Here is a 21,838-nt window from a genome sequence, read left to right as displayed (position 1 = left end):
GCAACAGAGTGAGACTCTGTCTCAAAAAAAAAAAAAAAAAAAAAAAAAAAAAAAAGTACTATAGTATATAAAATTCGGACCACAAGAAAAACCCAGCATGGGATAAGCCCCAACATGTAGGAAATATTCTGAAGCAAGCCACCCAGTGTTAATACTAAAAAAGAGTTTTTCTAAACTGCAGAATGTTTAATAGGTCAGAAGTTCCTAGATTACTTGAGAGATAGTGGCATTAAGCATATCTGAGTGACAAGCTCTACAGGGTGGCAAGAAGTGAAAGTGATAGGATTTAATCTTATTTCTAAGACTAAATCATCATAAACGTTCTAAAAGACACAACAGTTCCCCCAAAGTGAGAATTCAACGCCATATAACAAATTTTTGGTGTTGCAAACCACACAGAAGACTCTGGAAGTAGCAATTCCCTGCTGATGAGCACAGTAGGACTGGTCCATAGAATAAGGGAGATTTATGCAGCCCAAAAGCTCCAGAACAATTGTGCATCCCAGTAAACAGGCCTGTGTATACTACTCAAGCAACTATTTAGCAAGTGAGATACCCATATTCTTGGACAATGCTAGCTTCTCTCAAGGCAATGGCTCTAAATTTAATTAGTTCTAGGTCTTGGAAGTAGCAAGTCAAGGAAGAAACAGATCGGGGACCCTTGCCTATGGAACCACTAGTAACTTTTCTTCTGGTTCAGGCTAGAATGGGTAGTACAATAACCATGACTATAGCTATCACTTATTATTAGATCTACTGAACACTGACATTTAATTCTCACAGTAATCCTATGAAAACAATTGTTTGAATCTTTAGTTTAAAGAAATGAAAATGAGGCACAGAGTTTAGGTAACTTGTCCAAGGTCACAAAACTAGTGAGTTCCAGAAACAAATCAAGGTCTGATTCTAAATCTTTTATGTCCTCCCAGAGTCAGACCCAGAAAACTGTAAAAGACAAGTACAGTAGAGTCACATCTTAACACAGGAGTTACGTCCTAAGGTCAGTGAATAAGGCATATACGCTGTGAAAATTACCCTTGCAAATCCTAGAAACAGCTCCTAAAGAATTCTCATTTTTGACATCTTTTATCACAGAATAATACATCCAGATTTTAAATTATTTAAGTGTTTAACCACTTAACAACACTTCATCATTTTTATTACTCTCCAGCTTTTTAGCTCTTCTTGTTCACGTTCATTATTTTCATTTTCTGTATATAATTTTATCTGTCGCTCTTTGGTCAGTGCTACTTTCTGATTACTTATTTAACTCTCTATCTTATTGATAGAGGATCTTGTGGAAGCAATTTCCAATTATTTCCCTGCCTCCTAAATAATGGCATTCCATTTTATCTCAGTGAGTAAGTTCCGTAAGAGCTGATCCATTGCCCATGAAGGTCTAGGAACAGTAGCTGTGTCATTCAATAAACATGGGATGAATATGGATAAATAATAAGGAAACCCTTAAAATCATTAAGCTATTTCCCCTCAGATTTTAGAAACACGCACTGAGGATTTCAAGCTTGATGAGGTGCATACAATAAGAATACAGAATGGATAGCAAATGAAAGAACAGTATATTTGGTTCTCATCTCCATTTCTACATAAGTGTTCAATCAGTGGAATAACTGACAGACTTCTCTACACTATTTAAAGTATTATTTATTCCCTATCCCCATGTTTTCTGACCAAGAATAGAAAGTCCAATTCGTATAATTTAAACATATATATTATGCAAACTCACTATGTGTCTGTTTTAAAGAAATTGAAGAAAAAAGTTCACTGGAATGTGATACCTGAAAAATTTCACCTGAAAAATTCCTTTTAGAAAATCCATGAAAGACTATTCAGAACAGACAATATGACAAAGAAAAATATCCCTTTGAGAACTTTTCATTTCTTTTGTGAGATTCATGGAGTCTCAAAAATGCTGACATTGAAGAAAGGCCTGGAGTGTAGCCAAAGAGAAAAGTTACACTGTTACTTCCAACACCCTCATATAATTGAAGGATAGGCAGGAAATACTCAGCTGGGAAAAAATCCAGAGAAACTCATTTCTGTCCTACCAAACATGGACATTCTGACCTAAACAAGCATTAAGAGATAGAAGGAGAGGAGGAAAGAAAACATAAAAGGCTTCTACTTACCAGAGTTGCAGGGCACGCCTTGGGCAGATAAAAGATAGAGCCTTATGGAGCAGCTCAGCCGTATCACACACACAGTGTAAGCTTGGTGTTAGCGTCCAGCATGCGACTGTTTGTTTTTGCAAAAAAGAACCCCAAACAGGTCGTCCTCTTTTCCCTTTGTGCATTTGTGCTTAAACTCCAAAGGGTTAGTGAAACTTGTAAGCAAGGATGTCAGTTAATCAGAACAATACTTCACATGAAACACACAAACAGTACAGCAGACACATCATGCTCAATGTAGTGGTGCTCAGCAGCTTGTCTTTCTTTTTTTCTTTTTTTCCTTTTCCCCCCTCTTTTTTAACCTTTCAAAATGAGAACTGGATGTTCTCAGCAAGCAATTGTTAAAACTTTTCACATACTCCCTTATATGGTGAAGCAAAAAAAGCCACTGGAAGTGGGCTACCTTAAATGGAAAATGTTACACCAGCACTTTGTTTTTGGAAATATACCATCAAATCATAGCTGGTTCTGTCTTGTGGTCTTTACAACTCCAGCTCCTGTTGCACAAAATTTACATCCAGGGACCAGAATCAAGACATGCTTTGTCTGAATATCATTTTGAGCATCATCTGGACCAAATTTGACTATCACGTGAGCTTAATTTTGGCCTGCCCCACGTAAGTTGGCCATTGCTTCACAACATAGGAAATAAGCAGGCAAACACACATATATATCCCAGAGACACATGTATATAATATGGTAAGTGTACACACACGCACAGGTATCCAGGAAGAACTTAGGACAACCAGTAGGAACTATGATGACTTTCATATGGTCCAGGAAACGAACATGGAGGGGAACTGGTCAAGATGCCACATGATGAGATGACTATGGGTGAGGGGAACCAGCGTCTTAGTCAGTGAAACTACTCTACCAGTTTGCTTTGGAACTTAGTATTTCTTATTGCCTTAACATGGAAGGAAGAAGTTCACAGATTTTTCTTCCCAATATCCAGAACTTTTGGCTATCAACTTTTGAGTGACAATGCCACAAGGGAGTATCTTACTGCCCTGTGATCACAGATAATACAGAATTTATGTTCTCCTAGACTGCTGTCTGCCACAAAATGGCATAAGACAAAAAAAATGAACCAGGTCTAAAGGGTTAGCTGTAAGTGTCTTCTAGTGCTTTTGACTGACCAACACATCATGGAACCCCAGTAAAGAAACACAAGACAAATGGCTGCTAAGGTGAGGTTAAAAATTAAGTCACATTGGTCATGGAAAGCTAGTGATCGTGACTCTGAATCAGCAAAGCTGCTTTCATACCATTCAAAAGGTATCCACCCAATATCTGGAGATGAAAACTAAAAGTACCTTTTGTTCTGTCTGGTGAGCCAACTGGCTCTGAAGCTGCTGAAGCTGATTTGCAGAACCATCACAAAGGTCATGGTAAGCCTTGTTTAGGGCATTCAATTGCTCAGATATTTGTTTCTTCTCTTTTTCTGAGAGCCTGGAAGACAAAGCATTAAAGCTTTTTTAGGAAAAAAAAAAAAAAAACAACAATCTCCAAACTCTGCCCTATTGCTTCAAAATTGCTACTTCTTCATCTTGGATGGATGATCTTCTTCCATATTCATCGAAGACTTTGGCATTTCAGTCAGTTCTTCTATCTCAAATCAAGTCACGGTTCTTGGTGATGTCAATGCTATGTCACCCCTATGCTTGTAGTTCAAATGACCTCATCTCCACTTTAGCCCTACCCCCAAATGTCAAACTTAGACCCTTCTATCATCTGAAATTATTCTGCTTCTAAAATCTTAGACTTCAAGAATCCACTATATGATTATAACTCTACCTTTCAGTTTTATCTTTCTTTACTCCTTCTATACCTATTTTCTTTTTAAAATAAAATATTTTAAACAGGCAGAAGAATGTAACAAATTCTCATTTACCTATTATCTAGCTACCCAGCTTTCATTTCACAATTTACTATTTTACATATTTGCTTTCGGCCCTTTTCTTTTTCTTCTTTTTTTTTTTTTTTTTTTGAGATGGAGTCTCGCTCTGTCACCCAGGTTGAAGTGCAGTGGTGTGATCTTGCCTTACTGCAACCTCCACTTCCCAGGTTCAAGTGATTCTCCTGCCTCAGCCTCCCGAGTAGCTGGGATTCCAGGTGCCCGCCACCACACCCAGCTAATTTTTGTAATTTTAGTACAGACTAGGTTTCACCATGTTGGCCAGGCTGATCTCGAACTCCTGACCTCAGGTGATTTGCCTGCCTCAGCCTCCCAAAGTACTGGGATTATAGGCGTGAGCCACCGCACCTGGCCGCTTTAGACCCTTTTCTAAGAAATAAGACATTACAGATATAATTAAAGCCCACTGCATATTTGTCACCAAGTCCATTCCTTTCCCTTTCTTCCCAAAGGTAACCACCTCCTGAATCTGATGAATCCTGCAACTTTCTTTTTTCATTCCACATTATGTTTCTGAAAATGAACTCTGTTGATTCAAATGGGATCTATCCATCAACTCATGGATATGTCTTAGGCCTTTCTTAATGCCTCCATTTCCTCTTATTCTATCAGTCCTTTCTATTAAGTTTCTTTTCTTCAGAGGCCAGACCCCACAATCCATATTCTTGATCAGTTCCTTACCATTATCCTTGTACTGTCCACTCACTAACCTGATAAAAGCCCAACCCCAAATCAATCAAAGCACCAGTCTCTTCTGCTCCTACACTAAGGCTGCTAGGTAAATGCAGTTAGAGAAAAAAAAAATTCCACAACCACATAGACAGAGCCCACTGGTTTCCAATCTCAACTGGGCCACAAAACTTCCTGACAACCCTCTTGTAAATTCCCAGCCAAGTCCCTCTTCCTTTCTCCTCGGCACCGTCCTTTCAACAAACCTCTCCACCTATTTCAAAGAGAAAATACAGACCACTGGGCACTAATTCTCTTACTTTCTGGCTTCAGTCCTAACAAATTTACCTCTATCCATACCTTTCTTAATCTCCTTTCCCTCATCTCCACCTCAGAAAAAAAGTGGTCCCAATTTCCTGTTTAAGGTTGTACTTTCTAACTATCAATGAGTTTCATCCTCTTGCACGTCCACTGGGACCCTTCTCTAATTATCTCCTCCCCTTTGTCCTTGAGACTTACTCGAAAACATAGTTAAGTCCATCGTATCTTTTAAGAAAACAAAACCCTTCTTGACCATATATTCCATTTTTAAATATTGACTCTATTATATTTTTTGCTCCTATGTCCTGGCTTCGTGAAAGAGCAGTTCTGTTTCGCCTTGCTTGCCTCCAATGTGCTCCTCACCATACTAAATCTGACCTTATCCCACAACTTGTCACCAGAGGCACCAAAGACTTCTAACTTTGCCAAATATAACAGATATTTCTCAACTTTTCTTGACTTCTGAACGTCTCTCCTTTTTGGAACTCTGTTCTTTCTTGGGTTCTGAGTTATCACTCGTAATTTTCCTTTTCCTTCCCTGAGGCTTCCTTAACAGGCTGAGAAGCCCCAAAAAGCCCTTTTGAGTAATCTACCCACATGGTTTCTAATACACTGATAATTCAAATCTCTGTCACTTTATGTGATAATTTTCATGTGTAACCACATCCATAGATTCGTTATCCTTAATATCTCTTGAATATTAGTCTCTTCATTTCCATTCCTCATCATTTCTTGCCTACATTATCAGAATAGCCTCTTAACAGGCCTCTCAGCCTCTATTCTCACCACATGTCAATCCTTTCTTTATATAACTGTTCTAGCAACCTTTAAAAGCAAAACACAAACATGCTTAAAATCTCTTCCCATAGCCAACAAATTTAATGCAAACTCCTCAGTATGAACTACAGGGTCCCCATAATCTGGCTCTTGCTGCCCTGAATTCTCCATTCTGAAATCTCATTATGGCCGTAACTTTTAGCCTGATAGACCAGGCGCCCCAGATGTGCCATAATCTCTCATTTAATACTCACTTATGACCATGCTTGGCCAAGAAGATCTGTGATGTTTTAATAGCTTCAGAGACTTGTTCTTTCTTTGTTGTCAGCTCTTCTGACAGAACCTACATGGTAGAAATAAAGAGAAAAAGCTTCAAAATCCAAGAATTAAGAGTCAAAAATTATTTTAAATTATTTTTTTTAACCCTAGAGAAAATATGCAGCTTAGGTCAAATTATCACCAATGAGCTACAGCTGATAAAAACGTACAAGAACAAACAAGATGGCTTCTTAAGTTTCTTTAAGTTAACATTTACTCAGATAGCAATCACTTCTGGAATAGCCCACATGTGACTTCTACTATTCCACCTAATGTATTATCACATATTATTCTATCCAGGTAAACAGAGATGGACCTTCTTCTCACCTGCTGTTCCAAAATAGCTTTTTCAATGTCTGTTGATTCTTTGGTCTCGGATGAGGTAGCTTTTCCTTGTGTATTCCTCGCTAGGGTAGACACCCAGCCCAAAAGTTCTTTAACCTTCTCCACATGTTCTTGTTTCTCCTCTTCTACCACTTTCTAGAATAGGAAATAGAAAATCAATATGCTAGCAATGTCTTATTAGGCTGGCATGACTTCAGATTTTCTTAAATGAAGTCTTCCTAAAAACAGATACAAAAGTTACCTAAATAAGTAGGCTGTGAAAATAACCCCAATTAGCCCAGCCTACAGTATTGCTCACAGGTGTTTGTGAGCTAAATTTATTATACCTAGGTTTAATACCTTTCTGAAAAATAAAAACAAACCACTGTTTTATATATAATAGGCACTCAATAATTATTTGATGCTTTTTTAAAAAATCTCTTCACATATAGCATCTTACTCATTTTCATAATTCTTAGGTTTACAGGTGAATCTGTAAGAAGAGGAGAAGAGACTGAAGCCTACTGAGATTATATTATGTAGGTATGGATATAAAGAAAGTCTTGCTAATTTAAAAAGCAAAAGATGATATGGTTAATGTTTTAACAGTTTTTCTTTTATAAGAAAGGCTGAATATGCAGAAACTTATTTTACAAAGACAGAAGATTTGTACAATTACAAAAAGATGCCATGCTCATTACAATAAATTCAAACAAGTCTAAAATACATAATTATGTAAGTTAATGTTATTTCCCTAGAAATTCGGTATAGGTGCCTATAAACTTCTTTCTATGCCATGTCTTTGTAGTACACAGTTTTGTTTTTAATGAAATCATAATTATACATAGTATTCTAACTTCCTTCTCTCAAATAAAATATATATTATATAATAATTTAATTATATGTTACATATATAGCATATATTTGGCTGGTTTTAAAAATTTTTTTAATTTTTGTGGGTACATAGTAGGTGTATATATTTATGGGGTACGTGGGATATTTTGGGCTTTTTTTTGAGACAGCCTATTGCCCAGGCTGGAGTGCAGTGGCACAATCATGGTCATTGCAGCCTCAACTTCCCAGGCCCAAGTGATCCTTCCACCTCAGCCTCCCAAGTAACTGGGACCACAGGCGTGTGCCACCATGCCCAGCTAATTTTTAAATATTTTTTGTAGAGAGGAGATTTCCCTACATCACCCAGGCTAGACTCAAACTCCTAGACTCAAGTGATCCTCCCAACTCAGCCTCCTGGGTACCAGAGACTACAGGCACACACCACCGTGCTGGCTAAGATGTTTTACTGTACTTTCAAGACGATTTTGGACCCAATTGTCCTCACCTCCTCCTCCTCCAGACGCCGGAGTGCATCACTGATGTATTTCACGTGCTGAGTTGTTAAAGTCACCAATGCCGTGTAGCGAGTCCTTAAGTCCATGAACTGTGGTTCAAAAGAACAATTTAAATAAATCATCTGCCAGAAAATGAAATTTAAATAGTTGAAAATAAGAGGAAATGTTCACGCAGTCATATGTTCACCAGAAAAGTGAGCCCTAAATCAAAATGTAAGGCCCAGGCAAATGAATCTTTCCTTAAGGGAAGACAGTGGTGTATTTCCTTCCCCCGCCCTCTCACCTCTTGAGTGATGGCATCTGAAGAGGAAAGCATGCGACGGCGCTTGCCAGGGGATTTCTGCTGCGATTCCACAAAGGCCTTGTATGTCATTAGTTGCAATTCATAGTCCTAGGAAAGGATGAATTTCGCTACAGTTACTCAAGGTTTTATAATTCACATACATCATGTAATAAATCATAGCTTTTTATTGCTGGAAGCGTTTTGGTGACCACTTATGCTGGAGGTTAGCAAACTTTTCCTGTAAAAGGCCAGACAGAAAATATCAGGCCATACTATCTTTCATTATAAGTGAAAGCAGCCATAGGCAATATATAGATGAAAGGGTGTGGTTGTCAGAATAAAACTTTACTTATGAACACTGAAAACTGAAATTCATATTATTTTCACACCATAAAATATTATTCTTTTGATTTTCTTTTCAACCTTTTCTCATGGGCCATACAAAAACAGGTGTGTGGACAAGATTTGGCCTGTGGGTCATAGTTTGCTGACGCTTTAGTTGCAGTCTGACCAACCCTTTCCTCTCATCTGTGGGGAAAGTGAAACCCAGAGAGGGGATGTGAATTTCCCTAATTAACTAAGTGGGTAAGTAACAGAGTCAGGATTAGAATCTTAGTTTTCTAATCCCTAAACCAGTATTCTCATTTTACCATACTATTCTGCCACTTCCTCTGCAACCCTGCAAGTTCTGCCCTAGTCCACCCTCTTCTCTCACATGAAGTAGCCTTATGAGTGCAGTAGCCTCTTAGGTACTTTCACTGCTTCTAGTCTGATCTCAATTTATTCTCTATTGTTCCACCAGAATACTTTTTCTAAAACCCAAAGATGACATCATTCTTCTCCTTAAAAAGCTTTCAATGATCTAGAATAGAGCTTTTCAAACACCAACATGCATATAAATTATACGGGGATCTTATTAAAATGCAGAATCTGATTCAGCAGGTCTGAGATTCTACATTTCTAATAAGCTCCCAGGTGCTACTGATGCTACTGGTTCAAAGATAACACTTTGAGAAGCAAGAATAGAAGACAAAGCCAAAACAATGGAACAAGGCCTGTCATGGGTTGGCCCTAATCTCACTGCTCATTTTCCAAAGTCACTGCTCCTTATTGTGCCTTCTAGCTATATCAGAATACTCTCTATTTCCTCATATAATCAAGTATTTTCATTCTTCTCTGCCTGGGATTATGCAGTTCCTTTGCCTAAAATGTCCTTCTGCTGTCTACTTCAAAAAACTCTGGGTAGAATGAAAACAAGGAATGAATTTGTGAAGGAACCCATAAAAAATTAGTAGTAACAACATCAAAATATAATCAAAGCAATTGCTACCACTTACTGAGTGCACTTTAAGTTTGAGGCATGGTCCTATGTATACATTATCTCATTTAATCTTTACAATCACTCAGTGAGGTATTATTATTCTCCTTTTATAGATACAGTAACAGAAACACAGGCTAAGTGCATACTCAAAGTAAGCCTGGAAAATGGTGAAGGGTTTGAACTCAATTCTTTCTTACAGTGAGTGTTCTGTTATTAACTAAAGGAATGCCTTCATTCAAAAAGTATTTATTAAGCATCTTCTATGTACTTGCCATTGTTTTGAGTGCTATACATACACACTGAGAAACAAGTCAGGAAAAACTTTGCTCCCTTGGAACTAATATTCTAGTGAGAGTCACAGAATAAACAAATAAATATATAATAATCTCAAGTTATTTTTTTCTTTTTCTTGGAGAGAGTCTTTCTCTGTTGCCCAGGTTGGAGTGCAGTGACACAATCACGGCTCAATAGCCTCAATGTCCCAGGCTCATGTGAGCCTCCCACCTCAGCCTCTTGAGGAGCTGGGACTACAGGTGCACACCACTACACCCAGCTAATTTTAAAAATTTTTTGTACAGATGGGATCTTGACATGTTGCCCAGGCTGGTCTCAAACTTCTGGGATCAAGTAACCCTCTTGCCTTGGCCTCCTAAAGTGCTGGGATTACAGGTATAAGCCACCACACCTGGCTTCAAGTCATTTTTCTTTAAAGATATTCTAAGAGAAATAGGGGAGAGCTAAATCATTCACGGCCTTATAAACCATGTAAGAATTTAGAATTTTATTACGACTATGATACGAAGCCATTGGACAGTTTTGAGCAGGAGAGTGACATGATCTTATTTACTGTATTTCATCTATTCTAAGGTACACATTTTCTCCACATTTTAGTCTTTCAAAGTGGAACATATTTTAGAATCAATGGCATGTCACATAACTGGCAGTTTCTTCTTTTTTCCTCTTTTTGGCATGCAGAAAATTATGGTGTAGCTTGTAATCAATGGAGTCTAAGATTCAGTGACATGCAATATGTTCTAAAAAGGGGATTTTGGCTACCGTGTGGGAAAATAGCCTGTGGGGGCCAGAGCAGAAGCAAGAGACCAGCTCAGAGGGTACTGTAGTAGTCTAAAGAAGATTCTTCACTGGAATGTGAACTAGGGAAATAGAGGGGAGATAACGACAGGCAGTCAGATGTGGGACATGTTTGAAGACAGAGCCAACGGAGAATCTAAAGCTTAAGGCAAAGAAAAGAGTTTAGAATGACTCCTGGGTTTTTTGCCTCAGCAACTAGAAAAAAATGGCAATACTATTTCCTGAGATAGGAAAGACAAGTAAGAAGCACATTTAAGAAGAAAACTCAAACATTCTGTTTTTGCCATGTTAAGTTTAAAGGGCCTACGGTCATGCAAATGGAGACTCCTCAAATCACAGCCAACGTCTGCTACTTCTCCAAGCAACCCCAAACATGGAGTTGCAGGAAATACACATCTGCTTAACTGAAGGATCAGGCCAGCTTGTAGCATAAGAACCCTGCTTAATTTGTCTAGAAACAGAACCTACAGTGAAGATGTAGGTTTTCCTGAGCTGGCGATGATTCATGTTCTTTTTGGGATGTGGTAAAGTTACCTTCACAATAGTAGAGTACTGCTGGGAAAATTTTTGACATTGATCCAGTTTTGTCTGATTCCTCTCAATTTCTGCAAATAGGGCCTAGAAAGCAAAATATCACAACATTATCATTGCCATTACCACCATTGAAAGAGCTGAACATTTACTATGTTCTAAGGCAGTAGTTTCCAAACCTTAGCTGCATCAGAATTGCTGGAAAGGGTGGTTAAAACACATACTGCTGGGCCCCACCTCCAGAGTTTCTGGTTCGGTGGGTTTGGGTTCACAAATTTGCACTTTTTTGTCTTTTTAATCCTTTGTAGAGACAAGTTCTCGCTTTCTTAACCAGGCTGGTCTCAAATTCCTATCCTCAAGTGATCCCCCTGCCTCAGCCTCCCAAAGTGCTGCAATTACAGGCAGGAGCCACTGTGCCCAACCCAAGAACTTGCATTCCTAACATGTCCCCAGGTGATACGGATGCTGCTAGTCTGGGGTCCACACTTTGAGAACCACTATTCTAAGTATTTTACATGTATCACTTCAGTTAATCCTAGCAACGATAATCCCATAAGGTAGGTTAAATAAATAACAAACTATGTCCATTTTATTGATAAGGAAGTAGAACACTGAGAGGCTAAATAACTTCTTCAAAGGCTTATAGTGATAAGTGAGCCATGATTGGAATCCAGGCAATACAACTCCAGATCTCATACCCTTAACCATAATGCTAAACAAAACAAAACAAAACCAAATACCAACAAAAAAAATGCTTAAAATAGATGATTTTCAAAAAAAAAAATTATTTTCTTCTACTTACAATTTTCCCTTGGTTTTCAAAACCCCATATCTAATCCTGGTAAAATAAAATGTAATATAAAAAAAACAAAATAAAGATAATTTTAATCTGTCCATCTAGTGGTTTCAATACAGTTACAGAAACTCAGAACTGAAGGTACCTTACAGGTTCTCTAGTCTAAATGCAAAACCAGTATCTTAGGACGATCCTGCTCCAACCACTCAAAGAAAAGGGAATTTGGAATATCTTCCACTTGGAGGAAGCTTTAATTGCCAGTACATCATTTTCTTTTATGATAAAGAAAATTTAAATTTCTAACTCTTCCCGCCAGAGCTACTACCACACTCACCGTCTGCTGGCTGAGCTGCTCCGAAAGCACTCGGCTATCCTCTGCCTGGCCTGGCTTCATCATTTCCTGCTGGGCAGTGGTTTCCTCAATCCACTTGATGAGAGTTCCATGGCAGGCTCGGTAATCTCCCAGAACTTCCTGGATACTTTCTAGCTCAGATTGGCTAGAAGAACAAAGGGAAACTGCTATCGGATACCTTGGTACAAATACAATAAAGTAAATGAGGTAATTCTCTCTTTAACCCATGTGTCCAGTTGGGCTTGACCACAAACGATCCATCTTTATCTACGGGGAACAGCGATGCAAGGCTGAGTAAGACCTATGCATGTACCAGTGCCCTATGGTCGAAAAACTGAGTAGAAACTAGTTGTGACCTGCTAGCCCTGGATGCTGCCTTGTGGTCTAGCATCCCACAATAATCCTTGTCAAATTTTTCACCTAGGTTGCCAAGAATTATCAGGGTGACCAATAAGGTAGTATTGGCTGTACAGTTCTATTCCCTGATGACAGAGTACCTGTCAGTACAGCACAGCTATGATTTATGAATCACTATAATTTCTCAGGGAGAGAGGGGAGAGAAGTGAAAAATAGTCATTATTTCCTGCTACTTCCAATAAGTCATATCACTTCTCTTAGTCTAACCAGCTTTGTGATAATACTTCAATTAGAATGAAAACTTAGGAGTTGTTAAGCTCCTCTCCCTACAAATTCCCCTAACCAGCTTAGCCTCCAAAAGGTGCAGTTTCTGTCCTTCCTATTTACATCTGTCATTAGAAGCAGGACCTCTAGTAAAAGAGATGAAAAATTACTGAATTAGCAAATGAGATGAAAGCAAGAAATTCTGTAAAGCACCATCATAAAAAATGGCTCATATTTAGACACGAAGCTAATAAAACAAGAACTAGAGCATAGGTTTTGTCCTTGAGAAAAGATCGCCAGGGACCTTTCAAGTCTACATTCCAGGAAGCCATTGTCATCAGTGGCTTAACTAGAAAAGACCTGGGACACAGAAGAGGCATTACATCTGCTTTGAGATTGCTGGTCTCACCTTTCTGTCACTTACCTGTCCAGAATTTATGTGGTTTTTAAATTTCCACCCCTCCCTATCCATTTCTACCTTTAAATATAAATGTACAGATATAACTGTTTTTGTTTAAGACCTAGTCCCTGAACTCTAATAGGAGAAAAAGGTGGGGCCACCATTCACCGAATCTCGAGCTGGGCAATGACTCGGTGCCAACGCTCCTGCAGCTGGGAGCCTTTTTCCTGATAGCGCTCCAAATCCAGATTTCGCTCTGGTGTCAGACGACTCATCTGCTCTGCCACTGCCTTGGCCTTGGCAATTTCCTCATCTAGGACTGAAAACACTGAATTCTTGTCCTTCACATCACTAAGCCAGTGCTGTGGAAACATAAATACAGAAACAGGTTGTATATTTTCCATGCTAAAAAGGAGTCAGTCTAAGGTAGGAAACAGCTATTTCCACATTGTATCTGTGATTGTGCCCTGGAATGTTTGTGCCAGGACTGCCTCCACATGTCATGGTCTCTGCTTTCCTGATACACACTGGGATGCCAAGGACAGGCAGTACTCTATAGAGAAATGTGCATAGAACTTGTGTTTGAAACCTGGCTTCACCACTTATAACACATGAAACCAAAATAAGTCATTTAGCCAGAGTTAAGTGTTGGTTTTCTCATCTGTAAATGGAGATAAAAATCTCTTCTTGTCCACCTCACAGAGTGGCTTGTGAGAATCAAATTAGATAACAGCTAAGTGATTTATAAACTTATGGCACAACCACTGACTGTATCCAATTAATCCATGATTTTATTAAGGTGAAAAGGGAAAAAATAAATAGAAAAATCTAGTCCTTTCTCTTCCCTTTCTAGCTAGACATACTTCTCAGTCCCTTTTTCTTTGAATACATATTAAAATATATTTAATGACATTCTGCCTTATGCAAATGCAAATTTAAATCAGTGTCATGCCATCCAAAATTGCATTTCTCTGCTAACCCAAAGCAATGAATATGTTAAGTCAGCCTCCTAAGAAACTCAGAGCAACTCACCCGTAATGTGGACCGATGGGCCTCCAGAGCTGAGAGATCTGCCAGTACTGCTTCTTCTTGACTCAGCTTAATCTCATAACCTTTGACCAAGAGTTCAGCATCCTGTATGCTACGTACTATAACATCGACTGTCTTTAACCTATGGGGACAAATACACATTCCTTCATTAACACATGAATTTTAGGAGCCAGGGTTATATACCTGGAGTGCTATAGAGAGGTTCATAAAACATAATAACCAAAATCAATGTCATCATTTTTAGATGTTAACAGGATTTTGTGAAAACAAGTAAACATGGTTTTTATGCTGCCAATTTAAGCCAATTCAAAATAAAGTTCTAAGTGGCACTGGAACATGCATACATGTGGTGGACTCATGGAGGAAAGGCATGAAGCCAGAAACCCATTTTACACTATGAAGAGTTTAAGATGTGCTACTCTTCAAGGTCATAGGTAGAGATGGGTGGGAAGAGGGAAGACCTTCAAAGTCTAATACCTACTGTAACTAAAAACTTCTCTTTTTATTCTTTAGTTTCTCTTTCTTTGTCTTCACGCCATTAAGTATTTATTTTCAGAAATATTGAATCAAACAGAAGTGAGGTAAATCATAGTCCCAACACTGCAAATTAATTCCCCTTCCATATCACTGGCACTTCTTCACTGCAGTCCAAATGAACCTACTTAATGTTACTAGGAACTGAAGCCAAGACCTCTCGTTATTAGTACATGCTCTTCAGGATCTATAATCTCTCTATTATTCATGAAACACTCTAAGCCTTTCTCTTTCTTATCCCAATGGAAAATATTGCCCTTGGACCCAAAACCTCAGCTCACTCACTTATTCAGATATACAGTAGAGAGACCATACACATGGTCCATCTTCTCCACCAGCAGATTCAGTTCTGAGCGCAGAGTTGGGACACTTGAACTAGATGGAGACTGATGGAGAAAGCTGTCACATTTCATAGAAACTGCATCCAAGTCTGACCTCAGTTTCTGTAAATCCTCCTGGGTGTGCTGCCAGGAACAAGACACACATAAAGAGGGAGACAGAATTGAACAAAAAAGGTAGAAAGAAGTCCACATTTGTAATAGCTAAATATTGGAAACCACCTAAATGCCCATATATAGGAGGCTGGTTGAATAAACTATGAAACAGCCATACGATGGAGAATTATGCAGCTGTAAATGAAATGAGAAAGATTTCTGGGAATTAAGTGGTTTTAGGATATATTTTTAAGCACAAAAAGCGAAGTCAACAGAGTATAGCATGTTATATTTTGTATATAAAAGAAGGGAAAATGAGAAAATATATGTGTATATTTTTATGCAAAGAGACAGACATAAAGGATAACGAGAAACTAATGAGATGAAAAGAATGGAATTGAAAGGATCAAAGGAAGGCAAATGGGATAAAAGGACTAGCTACAGGGGAATACACTTCTTTTTGTATAGATTTGACTTTTAGAACCATGTTAATATTTTACATTCTTGTAAAGAAATAAATAAGGAAAATTGAAGGGTGGCTCTCAAACGGAACACAACAGAAATATATAAGCCTAACTGTATTTCAGATAAATAACATAATCACACTGAAGGGGAAGAAAGGGTAAGAACACACACAAGTAATTTCCGAACATAGTATTCGAACTATAGATATACCTTTAGGCTAAAGACATAAGGAACTATAAATAAACGTTAAACTCTAGTTTGGTAGGTTTGTTTACTGCAGTGAGTTAACAATTCTGAAACTACTATCTGTAGTTAATGCTAGGATTTAACAATAAGTAAATACATTGTGGATAACATAAAGCAGGTTTTTCTCTCTTGGGGAAGGGGGTTAAAAATATGGAAAGAGGCTAGAATAATCCCTGTGCTATGGGTTGGGAACTGGATGGGGAGACAAATACATATGAATTCGTGTGTGTGTGTGTGTGTGTGTGTGTGTGTGTGTGTGTGTGAGAGAGAGAGAGAAAGAGAATTGAGAGATCAATAAATATATTGACCTATATTTATATCTGTAAACTTACATACATGTATATGTGTGTATATGTAACACATGTGTGTATGTGTGTGCATATGCATATATATATTTGTAAATATATGTTTTCTTTTTTTTTCTTGAGACGGTGTTTCGCTCTTGTTGCCCAGGGTGGAGTGCAATGGCACGATCTCAGCTCACTGCAACCTCTGCCTCCCGGGTACAAACGATTCTCCTGTCTCAGCCTCCCAAGTAGCTAGGATTACAGGCACATGCCACCATGCCTGGCTAATTTTTGTATTATTAGTAGAGATGAGGTTTTACCATGTTGGCCAGGCTGGTCTCCAACTCCTGACCTCAGGTGATCCACCTGCCTTGGCCTCCCAAAGTGCTGGGATTATAGGCATGAGCCACCACACCCAGCCTATGTTTTCTAGCTCTATCTGCTAAGTGGGCCTATAAGCAATAATACTCCAACAACGAGTACATTCGGCACCCAGATCTTAGTTTCTAAATAATATTCTCTGCCCAAAAGAATCAGAACTCCTTGGAGAAACAGTTGATTTCCAGGGTTGAGACTGGAAAAAGCAAGATGAACCTGGAAGATCTTATTTTGTCAAAAAGAAAGAACTTCGTTGGGCATCGTGACCCATGCCTGTAATCCCAGCACTTTTGGGAGGCTGAGGCAGGAGGACTGCTGGAAGCCAGGAGTTGGAGACCAGCCTGGGTAATATAGTGAGACCTCATCTCTATTTAAAAAAAAGAGAAAGAAAGAAATAACTCAAAAAATGATGGAGACATGTTAAAAAGACAAAAAAGCCAGCTTGAAGGGGCTTCCATTGGCTAACTTTGGGAAATTTTCAGCATCAAAACAATGAAAACAATGACAGTAACAAATTACACACCACTGAATAAAGTAAGAATCCATGAGTATATACTGACATTAATAAATAACGAAAGAAGAAAGTAAGAGAAGGAGGGAAGAAAAAAAGGGAGGGAGGGAAGGAAGACAAACTACAGAAAAGGAAAGAAGGTTGGTTTTTCCTTTTCCATAGAATGTAAATGTTTTTTATGTAGAAGGAATGACAGAATTAGAAAAGCAGCTTTTGGCAACTATGATACTAATAAGTGATTCAGTCAAGAATTAACAATGGATGCTAAAACTAGTTGGCAAAAATTTGATGAAAAATAGGGTATTTACATAGTCTTCAGTACCTCCCCATAGGATACTTAGTAATTACAAAGGGAAAATAGGAACCAGAGATCAAAATTAACATCACCAGTAATGTCATATGCATCCTTATACGACACACTAATATACCAAGGACACAGTATCACTTCTGTAGGATGCCTGCCAAAAATAGTAAGACCTAACACTAATCAGGAAGAAGCCTCAGATAACCACAAACAGAAGGACAAAATATTCTACATTTATTCTACAAAATAAATGGCCTGCACTCATAAAAAAAAGGTTCAGGTCATGAAAGATGATGGAAAGTTGAGAAACTGTTTCAAGTTAAAGAAATCTGAAGATACACAGCAACCAAATGCAATATGTAATCCTGGACTGAATCCTGGACCTTCCTTCTTGGGGTTGCTAGGGATGGATGGTATGAGGATGTAAAGAACATTATTTGGTCAAATGATGAAATTTTAATGAGGCGTGAGCTTCGATAGCAGTATTATATCAATGTTTGTTTGTTTGTTTGTTTGTTTGCTTGAGACAGTTTTGCTCTGTCGCCCAGGCTGGAGGGTAGTGGTGTGATCTCGGCACACTGCAACCTCCACCTCCCGGGTTCAAGTGATTCTCATACCTCAGCCACTTGAATAGCTGGGATTACAGGCACTTGCCACCACACCTGGCTACTATTTGTATTTTTAGTGGAGATGAGGTTTTGCCACGTTGGCCAGGCTGGTCTCGAACTCCTGGTCTCATGCAATCTGCCCACATCAGCCTCCCAAAGTGCTAGGATTACAGACGTGAGCCACCACGCCCAACCTGTATCAATGTTAATTTCCTGATGTTTATCATTGTTCCGTGGTTATGTAAGAGGCTGCCCTTGTTTTTTGAAGATGCACACTGAAGTATTTAGGAATAAAGGAGCTTCATGTCTGGAACTTACTCTCAAGATAAAAAAGGAATGTTATTATGTATAATATATAGAATAAAATGAGAAAGCAAATGTACAAAAATGTTAACATTTGGGGACTCTAGGTGAAAGGTATAAGAGAATAAAACTTTTCTGTATATCTGAAATTATTTCAAAATAAAGTTTTAAAAAGGAAGAGGTATTTTAGATATATGTATGTATATATGTATCTTGAGACAGGGTCTCACTCTTTCACTTAGGCTGGAGGGCAGTGGTGCAGTTATAGCTCACTGAAGCCTCAAATTCTTGGGTTCAAGTGATTCTCCCACCTCGGCCTCCCAAAGCATCCAGTCGACCTTTATTTCTTAGTGAGTTCTATTTTTCAGGGACAAATAGATTTTGTATCACCCTATAGAAATGTAAAAAGCTTCCACATGAGAATTCCCAGGCTCATATGATATGCCTCATATTACCTCCCTCTCCGCCAGTAAAAATCATACTTCCCTCTCACTCTTCTCTTCAGGTTTTGGGGGAAAAAAAATAGAAAGTTAGAAAAATCACTCCTCCTTATTAGCCATTCCTTTCTATCCCCTTTAAGCTCCCAGATCAAATTTAATAGCCTTCATAGAGCTCCCTCATACCATTCTAATTAGAAATGTTCTAGAAACACTCTAAGTTCCTACAGCAATCTTTGCTTGGAAATACACTAGTTACTATTCATGACATTTTTTATATCTTATACTGAAGTCTCTAATTGTAACTTCGACTTTTTATTTTTCTTTCACTAGACTATAAGCCAAAAAACAAGGACCTTGGTTTACTTTTCTTTGTATGCCTCAGAGGGCTTAATAAAGCAAAAAATATTTGCTGCTTTTACTTCAAGAAGACTATCCTACATTTTCATAGTATTTTACTTTTTCAGGAAGCTCATTATATGTACTGTACCATTAATTTTCAAAATAACCCTATATTGTGCATTGCCATCTCCATTTTACAAGAAAGTAAACTAGGGATGAGAGTTCACTTGCTCAAAGTCACTGACAGAGCATATATCAGAGCCCACATTCAAATCAGAGTCATTCCTTATATTTATTGGTCATATGACTGAAGGCAACCAAGTCATTTAAAGTAACACAGGTGCATAAGGGATAGAAGAAAGAGCAGCATCTCTACTAAGCAGTTTCAAAATACATAGCCCAAATATACTGCTTAGAAAAATTTACTAGTCTGTTTGCCTTCTCAACTCTGTAGGAAACTAATCAACATTCAGCAATGCACATGGAGCTGAAATCACACTTCTCCACAGGTAAAAGACATTTATAGACTGCAAGAAGAACTCCTGAGAAGGACTGTCTTGAGTCTATTGCCTCATTTCTTAGGTTCCATACTCTTTTGCCATCCAATGAACTCTGAAAGCATTCACTCCACAACCAGCATCCACATTGCTCTTAGGGCTTACCTCTTGCTCTGCAATCCTTAATGCATTGTCCTGCCGGGCATCTTTGTCAGTCCTAGAGCTGGCTAGAGACTGAATTCGTTTGACCACCCTCTGTTCATACTCCTCCAGGCGTAGCCGGATGTTCTTCAACTCTGAAATGTACATCTTGGCCACAGTCTCCTCTTTGTCCTCTGTGAATGAACAAACACAAAAGACCAGTAAGCTCGACATCAGAGATAAGCAGACCTGATATCCTACTGATGAAAGCAAGGCTTTATTTAGGAAATCTTCTGCCTGATCCTACCTGATCCTAAATTTCACATATTGTATACTAATTTTTGAAAGTCCAAACATGTTACAGCCACAAGAAAATGTGATAGGTTGATTAGCAGTAATGACTGAAATATCAACAGACTTCTTCTTCCATGATGATTTTGAGAATTCATCTGTAAGTTCTTCTCTATCTCAAGTTCATAGCAACTCAAATGGAAAAAAGTGGTGATGTTACTTTCTCATTTATATGAAGGGTTTCACAGCAACCCCTTGAAAGGCTCTCATTCTACTACTCTCTTTCCCTCTTCCCAGTGCACACACCATTCTCCATGGACTTCATCAGGTGCTGGAAGTGGGCTTTACAAGCTTCCACCTCCTTTTCCAAGCGCAAGCGATCGGCCACTGAGAACAGCACAGAGTCACGACTATCCTGCAGAAAGTCTTCATAGTGGCCCTGAAGGTTCTTCATAATCTGATGGCACTCTCCTGGTGCTGAGGATCGAAGCTAGAAAGAAAAAGCCAGAAGAAATTGCAACAGAATAAAAATGTAACACTTTCTCTTCTCCTCCATTTTACTGAGGTAACATATATACAAAACAGTGCATAAACCATAATCGTAAACATGTTGATTTTTATAATTTGAATTCCTCCATTTAATCAGCATTCAGATTAAGAAGCAGAACATTACCAGCACCCCAGAAGCACCCTTTGTGCCCCACTGGACATAACTCTTAATAATTGTTCACAAGTATTCACCTACTACCTATTCTTATGCAAAAGATATGATTGTCTTACAGAGTGAGAAAAAGCCTGCAACCTTCTACCCTTGCCAAGAAGACCAAAGATGTTACTCATTCTAATTAGGAATTTCCTTTACCATTCAAATTGCTACTTCTAGCTTGTAAGAACCTCAGGTCTCTAACTCTAAAATGGTATCCCTGAGTCCGCTTTACTCCATTTGGGTGGGGAAAAGTCTCACAGTAATGAAAAAAGCTCCCTCTGAAAAAATCTTGACAACAGAATGTGAGCCTGGGGTAAGGTTTTCACAATTACCTTTTCTAGGTTCCAGGTCTGCACAAGGTCAAGGTCTTTACGCAGATAGTTCCAAGAGATAAGGCTTTTGGTGTTAACATGTAGCTGGTGCCAAAGGGCCATCACCTTCTGATAAGATTGTTCGACCCTAGAAATAACACAGAACCTGACTATTACCTTTGTAAGACTTCAGCTCCACATTAGAGACCTTCTAAGGAAAAATGTGATTGCCTTAGCAGAACTGAGCTTATATGTTGAGCAGAGAAAGGCAACAAGTCAAATACTAGCATCTCAGGAATTTTTAGAACTAAATTAATTGAGGCTGGGCATGGTGGCTCATGCCTGTAATCCCAGAACTTTTGGAGGCCAAGGTGGGAGGACTGCTTGAGCCCAAGAGTTCAAGACCAGCCTGGGCGACATAGTGAGATCTCATCTCTATTAAACAAAAAACAAAAAACTAAACTACATTAATTAATTGAGATCTTCAACTTGGATTTGCTACAGCATTATGCATATTACGTTAGCACATATTTAGTAATCTCATAAATGTTACCTGGATATAATATGATGATTACAAGCCAGAGAGAAGAAATAACCAGAGAGAACAATAATAGGGAAAGGCATAAACAACATCCCATCCAGAATTGTTGAAAAATGATTATATCAATGTTTAAAAACTGATTTGCTGTGTTCCAAATATTTACAAAAATGCTAAAATGTTGAGAAGTTAATAGC

General features: G+C 38.5%; 1 protein-coding gene across 34 annotated transcripts in view; it reads right to left on the bottom strand.

The window, feature by feature from the left end:
- MACF1 (microtubule actin crosslinking factor 1) overlaps window positions 1-21,838 on the bottom strand; it is a 406,463-nt gene that overhangs the window by 158,718 nt on the left and 225,907 nt on the right. For 33 of the 34 annotated variants that reach the window (XM_030823503.1, XM_030823500.1, XM_030823502.1 and 30 more), the window contains 13 exons: window positions 21,125-21,251; window positions 20,393-20,576; window positions 19,820-19,989; window positions 15,128-15,306; window positions 14,291-14,429; window positions 13,427-13,620; window positions 12,220-12,382; window positions 11,093-11,176; window positions 8,146-8,253; window positions 7,853-7,951; window positions 6,517-6,669; window positions 6,126-6,214; window positions 3,503-3,638 (listed from right to left, as the gene is read on the bottom strand). In XM_030823503.1, the coding sequence (XP_030679363.1) occupies window positions 3,503-3,638; window positions 6,126-6,214; window positions 6,517-6,669; window positions 7,853-7,951; window positions 8,146-8,253; window positions 11,093-11,176; window positions 12,220-12,382; window positions 13,427-13,620; window positions 14,291-14,429; window positions 15,128-15,306; window positions 19,820-19,989; window positions 20,393-20,576; window positions 21,125-21,251 (1,825 nt within the window). Of the gene's footprint in view, window positions 1-2,147; window positions 2,232-3,502; window positions 3,639-6,125; window positions 6,215-6,516; window positions 6,670-7,852; window positions 7,952-8,145; window positions 8,254-11,092; window positions 11,177-12,219; window positions 12,383-13,426; window positions 13,621-14,290; window positions 14,430-15,127; window positions 15,307-19,819; window positions 19,990-20,392; window positions 20,577-21,124; window positions 21,252-21,838 lie in introns of those variants that run through there. The other variant, XM_030823510.1, reaches the window with a different exon arrangement.

The sequence above is a fragment of the Nomascus leucogenys genome, chromosome 12, assembly GCF_006542625.1.
Source record: "Nomascus leucogenys isolate Asia chromosome 12, Asia_NLE_v1, whole genome shotgun sequence".
Taxonomy (NCBI): domain Eukaryota; kingdom Metazoa; phylum Chordata; class Mammalia; order Primates; family Hylobatidae; genus Nomascus; species Nomascus leucogenys.
Note: the sequence above shows the minus strand (reverse complement) of the source record. Positions and strands in the feature narration are given on the sequence as shown.